At 39.1% G+C, this 8,368-nt stretch overlaps 1 protein-coding gene across 1 annotated transcript in view; it reads right to left on the bottom strand.

The window, feature by feature from the left end:
- The window catches only part of EFCAB11 (EF-hand calcium binding domain 11), a 248,200-nt gene that overhangs the window by 196,396 nt on the left and 43,436 nt on the right, over nt 1-8,368 (bottom strand). The window contains exons 4-5 of the mRNA XM_007944526.1: nt 6,401-6,502; nt 4,165-4,255 (exon numbers count right to left, since the gene is read on the bottom strand). Coding sequence (XP_007942717.1) covers nt 4,165-4,255; nt 6,401-6,502 — 193 coding nt within the window. The remainder of the gene's footprint in view (nt 1-4,164; nt 4,256-6,400; nt 6,503-8,368) is intronic.

An 8,368-nucleotide genomic window follows, 5' to 3' on the forward strand; every position in this document is an offset into this window, starting at 1 on the left:
AAAAAAAAAAAAAAAAAAACTTCAAGAAAAGAATATTCTAAGAACTTCTGAATAATAATGAAAGATCACGTTTGATGTAGCCTCAGCCATTTTTAGTACACAAATCACTGCTATGAGCTTGACGTGGAAATCCAAGTTTAAAGTTTCAAACAGTGAAGGAGTCTCAGGTCTTGAAATCCAAATATTAAACATTTTATGCTATCTTCAGAGATGGGATAAACTATTACCACATTTTCTTTCTGTTTCCTTTTTAACATGAGGTATCTTCCCTTGGTTTAAGAAAATAATTTGTTCCTAAAAACTCTTACCTCAGTAAAAAAAGTTGCTTTCAATAATTTATTTGCAAAAATTTATACTTAAAAATCTCCAAGTAATCACCTATTAAAAAGAAAATCTCAGAAATTATTTCCACAAATATATCTATAAAACAGGATTTGAAAGCAGAGCTTTAAAAAAAAGCTTAGAGGGGATACTGTAGAATAGCAAGATACAGTAAAATAACAAAAGGAGATGAAGCATCAGTGGCTGTAACTCAAGAAAGATGTGCAGGAGAAAATAAAACCATCACAGGAAAGAAAAAAAAATTAGATAAAAGAGAACAGACATTGACGAAAATATACTGAAAGAGACGGTGGGCAAAGCAAACCAGTAAACCAGAAATTCAGAAGAACCTCCAACATAAACATAATCAGTGTTCTCAAAGGAAAAGACTATGGCTCAAAATGTTAACATCCAATCCATGAGATACTTGTATCTAAGTCCAATGGCCCAGAACAACATCTTTGAACATGGAAGACAACAGGGAACATAGTTATGATCTCTGCCAGAGAACATGCTTCATCTGAGCAGAAACTGAGGCACAAGGACCAGAAACGAGAGTGGAATCCATTTAATGATAGAACTAAGACGAAAGCAAATGAAGAAATTGATTGCAGAACAGAATGTGATGCTGTGAAGTCTGACAATACATTAACACACACATACTGCTTTATTCGTGATGAAATTATTAAAGCAAGTATCTTTAGCTAGGCAAAAATTCACAAACCTTATCAAAGTATCTCATTAAGCTCTTGAACTGCCCTCAGACCTAACAAATGACACACCAACAATGGGTTAACCCCTTTAGCGTTTCCACCAAGTCATAAAGTAAAATGATTCTTTGATGCCTTATGTCCCAAGTCTGGGTTTTTTTGCTTGCTTGTTTGGTCTTTTGTTTGGCTTATAAAATGAAAGTGAACTTGAATTGTCTACCATTTTCACTACTGATCACTACTACTGTGTTCCACTTTGCATTAAGCAAAAATGTTTTTTCTACTTTATAATGATCTATTGTACTACAGATCTTTAGGAGTAAATACTGTTCACCAAAATAAAGATGAAATCTGATTGTGACATCCATTACTCTTCTCATCACAAAGATGATACTATGGTTGCTTTTATACCATCCACTAAGTTAATATTGTTCTATACCACTTTGCATGCTTCAAGCTTTAAATTTTTTGTTCTTATTCACTAGCTTGCTCAACAGCTTGCTTGTGAAAGATGAACCAAATAAAGTTCATATATGATGTCAACATGAATGACAATGGATGCAAGTCCTTGTTTCCAATGACCTGCTTCATAACTTCCACTGGAGGTAGTTGTTTCTGGCCAGATTTCATTATATTGCTTTTATCTCCAATAGCTGATCCTGCCAGATGCCCCCAATATCCATTCTTTCCTTCCGCAGTTTCGGAACCTCGATTAATGGGGCACATGACTTCTAGGCACAAAGACTACATTTTCCAGCCCCTACCTGCAGCGGCACATAGCCTTGGGTCTAAGTTTTGGTCACTGGGAGGTGAGTAGAAATATTTATCCTTAAAGAGAGGGGCCTATCTTCTGCTCCCTTTCCTCCTAACTAGCTGGATTTCTTTTTATATTTTTTATTTGTTTTTATTTTATTTTTGTTGAAAATACACATAACAAAACATACACCCATTCAATATTTTTTTTTTTACTTTTCATTGTCATTTGGGTGAAATTTTATAAAGCAGATTCATTTTACATTCAACAGCTCATGCACATTTTGTTTTGTGACACTGATTACAAACCCCACAATGTAATACGTCTCCTCTCACTTCCTCCCTGTGGTCACCCTTTTCCCGTGTCCTTTCCACCTATGCATTCCTGTCTCCCTAGCTTTCTCTCTGTGAAAATGCTACCTTTCCTATGGTTAAGTGTTCTAAGGAGTGCATTTCCCTGGTGTAGCTGTTCCACTTGTAGGCTAGTCTATCATTTGGCTGAAAGTTAGCCACAGGAGTGAGTCTAATTCCAGACCCAAAGGGTGGCAAGGGAAAGGGAAAATTGCTTGCTAGTTAAGAGGAGGTGTTGATTTGGGTGAAGAGAAAGGCAACATAATAAAAGCATACGACCAGCACAATATCACTAAGGAGAAGGAAGACATGGGAAGCACACAAGAGGTACAGAAAACAAAGGTAAATACTATTACATACACAATACTGAATTATCAATAATAGCAAACATTAATCTATGGGTGGATTCATAGACAGACAGGCAAGAAGATCAAGGATGGGTAGGCAAATGGGAATATACCACCATAAATAGGCTAGGCAGATGATAATCCTACATGTGTATTTGTATGTGCTATAAAAATGTTCACATGCGGAGCAAATAGCTGGACCTGTGGGGTGGGACCACAGTTGCAGGGGACATCAAGCTCAATTGGCATGACATACTACACAAAAACACTGTTCCATATCCTACTTTGGCGAGTAGCGACTGGGATCTTAAAAGCTTGCAAGCAGTCATCTAGATGCAACACTGGGTCTCTCCTTGTCTAGAACAAAGAAGAATGAACCACCAGAGGTGCAGGGAAACAACTAGTCCTAGCGACTGGTACACCACGCAATTTTCAGCCTATAGAAGTATGAGACCAGAACCAGACAGTGCCCGGCTCCCACTGTCACCCACTCAGAGGGGCTCTGTGTAGGAGATCCTGGAGAGAGAGGGAGAACAATGTGGAACAGAACGCAAAATCATTATTAAAAAACCAAAAACAGGGGACCAGATTTGCTGGTCTGATAAGAGCCTGGTGGAACCACTGAGATTTTGGCCCCTAGCTACCCTTCAGGTCTGGAATTGAACTCAATCCTATGGCTTCCAGCTAAACAAAAGATGGGCGTATGAGCTGAACATTTACATTAGGTAGGTACACTCCTTGGAGAGACCAATCATGGAAGAAAGAAAGGCTGTATATGCACAGGGAGACAGCTCAGGAGGCAGGAGTGCATGGAGGGATGGACATAGGGAAGAGGTAACTATGGGGAGGAAGTGGGAGGGGAGCTCTACCATTTCCTCATTGTTCACATGTGCTGGCACTATTAATATCACCTTCAGTGTGCAGTTTCCTTGCAAAAGCTATTTTAAGTCACTTGTCCATTTTGTAAGGGTAAATTATATAAAAAAAAACAGATAACATAACCTCTAAATCCACTTCATTAGGAACGCATAAACTGCAACATGTGTCTGTAATACTGAAAGCAAATGAATGAGGGTAACTATCAAGCAATTCCAACTCTTTTCTCCAGACAACTCAAGAACCATGTACAAGATTTGTCTGGCTGACATACAGGCTATGGGAGAATCAACTCAGTGGCAGTGGGTTTAATCTCAGGATGCACCTCCTCGGTGTGCAAGTGCTTCCCCCACTTTTAGAGCCTGCTGGCCATGGAATTAGCCAGCTCGTAAGGCCCAAACACTCATTTCCCCGTTACTCAAAACCTGTTAACCTACTGCCAATTGAGCTGATTTGACTCATAGTAACTCTACAGGACAGAGTAGAATTGTTCCATTGAAGTTCCAAGACTATAATCTTTATGGGAGAAGACTGACACATCTTTCTCCCATGGAGCGGCTGGAGGGTTCAAAGCACTGACCTTTTGGTCAGTAGTTGCGTGTTTAACCACTGCACCATCAGAGCTCCTTAATTATTCAATATATATGGTTCATTATAAATTTCTCTCCTGGATCATGGCAATATGCTGTGAGATGGCAATGTTCATAAATGAAAAATCAGCATAAATAAATATTCATAAAACTGAAAACCTGTAAAAGTGAATGGTAAATCAAGGGTGAGTGTACAGAAAGAGTTTGGTGATTTACCTGAATACTTCAAGAATAATCCTCTCTGGTAATTTGGGTGCCACCTGCTTAAATGCTTTCTTGAAATCTTCCAAAGTTAAAAATCCACGACCTTTTGAAAAGAAAAGACAAAATATTCACTTACTTCTATTAACCCTATGAGCTGTGAATTTAGCCACCATATTTCCATGAAGCTTTATTTTAACATATTATCAGGACAAAAGCAGTAATTTATAGTTGATTTTACAAGTGAAACAATCCAAAATCATGTCACTGAAAGAGTTAAAAAGTTTTGGTCACTAGGAAAAATGCAGAAATAATGTATATCCTTAAAGAGAGGGACCTATCTTCTGCTCCCTTTCCTCCTAACTGGTAAAAATCCAGCAATTCTCAAAAATCGAATAACACTTCCCCTTCAGTGCAGTTACAGATGACCTAAAAGATCACTTCCAGCCCTAGAACTCACTGGTTCTCTGAATCCCAGGGAAACGACCAGAGAGAGATTCACCAAAATAATACTACAGGCTTCGAATTTTTGTGAATTGCCAAAATAACTTATTCTTAAAATTCATCTTTGCGTCTTATTTGGTATCAGCATTACGATATACTAGTACTTAGAGTGAAACCATAACGGCAAGCAAGACAGTGACCCTGGACTCCGTAACTTCTCTCAGCCACATACGTGATCACTGGGCCCCAGGAGTCAGAGGAGTCAGCTCTGCCATTTTCTTCTTCTTTGCATATGCTCACTCTATGAACACCACCCTCAATCTGCAGCTCCCCACAAAAGCTGTATTAAGCCACTTGGCCATTTTGCATGGATTAATCTATAAAAACTAGATAATATAATCTTTAATCTACTTTATCAGGGATGCATAAACTGCAACACAGATCAACAGCATTGGAAGCAAACGAATAAAGCGCCGTTGTTAAGTGACAAAGCATGAAGACCTCATCATGTGCTGAAGCAGAAGTCAAAGAAGGAGGCACAGGGCCTCCCGTGCTTCTGCAGGTGGCTCCAGGCCTGTGTCCATTCGCCCAGCCCTTCTGCTGTCCCTTAGGATACAGGCAAATTCTAAGTACAATTAAGTAATTGCAAATATTATTTCATCCTCGGTAAATGCTATGAGTTTAAGATCACTATGGAAGAAACAATTCCCACCGACTCCGAAAGTAACAGCTAATGAATACGGTACAAGTAGTTCCTGACTAATGACATACTCAAGGGATGACAAACCACACTCAGGATTGTCTGTTGTGTATTTTGTTTTTGTGTCTCTTATCATTTTGTACTCATAGTGACACTATGTACAAGAACACACTGGCCAGTCCCGTGCCAGCCTCATGATCCCTACTATACCTGAGCCCATCACTGCAGCCACCATGTCACTCCATCTTGTTGAGGGCAGTGTTTTCTTCTATTGAACATAGGGTCACTATGAGTCAGAGACAACTCGATGGCATATAACAACAAACAACAACAGCGTTTTATACACGTTATTATTGTCAGATGTTCACCAGCAGATGTTCAGTGTTATGATTTACTGTTCACAACACTGCTGTATAGCAGCCAATGACAATAATAATTAAAACCAAAAAGAAAAAAAATGAGGTATTCAACTTACATCAGAATCAACTCACGACAGAGTCATCAGAACAGAATCTCATTGTAAGTCAGGGACTACCTGGAAAACTGTCCTCCAGTTACAGATAATCTCTGACTTGTGATGTATCCAAGTTACGATGAACCACACTTAGGATGCTTTTTTTTTTGTACATCTGATTGTTAGTGATATATATGTATGTATTGAAATACATCTGTAAGTTTACTTGTCATGTTTCCCATCTACACAGACAAATAATGACTAGATTTATAAAGATAGTGATAATAAAAGGCAATAGTAATGAAAACTTAAAAAGAGGTACCTGACTGGTATCAGAACCAACTTATGACAGAGTTGTTGGGACAAAACCCTGTCACAAATAGAAGACTACCTGTGTATTGTATGTTCAATTTGTTGTGGTGGTTGTAGTGTGCCACAGAGTCAATTCTGACTGACGGCAACCCTATATGACAGAGTAAAACTGCCATCTTTCTCTCGTGGAGCATCCGGTGGGTTTGAAACACTCGTTTCACAGATGACGGCTTAACCACTGCACCACCAGTCCTCCTTATATTTAACTTACTGAGTAGATCTACCCATTCATAGCTCCTAGTACTCATCTTTTTACAACAAAACACTTTAAAGATACTTACAGTGCCTGTCAAATGCTGTGAAGATGTGTCTGATTTCACTCCAATACAGTTGTGTTTCCTTCTTTTTCCTTGCAACATTTAAAAAGTCCCCAAGGAATATACCTAAAAATTGGAAACGACAAATTGCCAAAGATGTTTATGTTCCTCTTTAAAGGGTGGGGGAAGGGAGAAATGGAAGACAAGTAAAAAATAGGACAAATAATCAAATTTTCTCTTTATTTTGGTGAACACTATTTCTAAAGATTGATGAAGTAGAAGAAACATTTTTGCTCATGTGAAATGGACCCAATACTAATAATCCACAGTAAAAATAAGACACTTTTGCTTTTTCAGGGGATACAGTGATGGTGACCTTGAAAAAAAATCCCACAATCTTCCCTCTAACAGACCTAACAGACAGGCTCGAAAGTACTTAGTACACAGGGCCTCATAATTTTTCCTTCCTTATGCTTCTTTGATCCCTTTTTTCCTAGTCAGATGTCATTACTGCAGGGTTTTCCAACTGGGAGATCAGGTCAAAGAAGTAGTTTCTCAAAAGTCAATACCAATTGCACACCACAGATAAAGGTGCAGAGAATATTACATAAACAATAGAACTGGCACCGTCCCCAGCCCCAGATACACCCCACCATGTGTTCAGCAGCCTCAGGCCCAGCTTCCTGAGACTTTCATAATAAAGGAGCCCAGCGTGATAATATGAGATTGGATACTGTGCTTACAACGTCTATTAAAATGAATTCTAATGTGATCTTTGTAGTAGGTTTAAAGAGTGGAGCCAAGAATTTAAACATTTTAGTAAAATGAGCCCTAAATTATATAAAAAGAGCAGTTCACTTTCAAAGTCAGGGCTTAGATTAAAAAAAAAAGAAATCTATTTTTAAAATAGCCCCATATCATACAGTAAGCACATGATGAGTTTGGAGCATGTGTAAACGTTTCCTTTTGGGAAGGGAATACTAAGCTATATTAGCTTACAATAATTCCAATAACTAAAATTGTAGAAAATTATTTTCTGAATTTTCCATGTTTTCCTTATTTGTATTTAAAGTGAGGATTTACAAGCTAAAACAATAAACCTATCTTTATGCTTTTAAACCATTTATTTACAATTCCTTAGACCTACTATGTGCTGGACACTGTGTTAAGTTCTGAAAATAGACGAGAACACACATGATTCCAGTCCCAAGGGGCCTATTAGTCTAGTGGGAGAGAGTTGTGACACAAGTGCAAATGCAGGCATGCACGTAACGACAAACTACAGCGAGTGCAATGAGGGAAAAAATAAGACGCTGTGAGAGAGGCACGGCCATCCCTCTGTACTGGAGACACTGGCCAAGGAGACAGCTCTTGGAGGAAGTAATACTTAAGCTAAGAACTGAAGGATGAGAAGATGCCAACTGGCTAAAGGATGGGAAGAGCATTCCAAGCAGTAGCAACAGCATATGCCACAGCCATGGGGTAGGAAGCAGAAGAAATGAAAGAAGGCCACCGTGGCTGGAAGGCAATGAGCAAGACAACGAGAGAAGAGACAAGGCTGGTTAAGTAGACAAGGGTCAGAATAGAATGCACAGACCCTTGTGGGCCACAGTAAATAACCTGGGTTTTATTTAAGGTGCGCCAGGAAGTCAGTGAGTCCTGGGGTGGGGCAAATGGTTAACCACTTGACTGCTAACCAAACGGTTAGTGGTTTGAACCCACCCAGAAGCTGCTCAGAAGAAAGGCCTGGTGATCTTCTTTCAAATGCTCACAGCCATTGAACGCCCTATAGAGCATAGTTCTACTCTGTACACATAGGGCCACCAGGAGTCAGAACTGACTTGATGGCAACCAACAACCACAAGCGTCAATGAATGTTTTCAATTGAGAAGTGACATAACCTAAGTAGATTTTTAAAAGATCTTTGTGGAGGCGGGGCAAGATGGCGGACTAGGCAGAAGGATTGCACAGACCCTCTTCAACAAAGAAAAG

This window comes from Orycteropus afer, unplaced genomic scaffold, assembly GCF_000298275.1.
Source record: "Orycteropus afer afer isolate SDZICR_OR568_19922 unplaced genomic scaffold, OryAfe1.0 scaffold00127, whole genome shotgun sequence".
NCBI lineage: Eukaryota > Metazoa > Chordata > Mammalia > Tubulidentata > Orycteropodidae > Orycteropus > Orycteropus afer.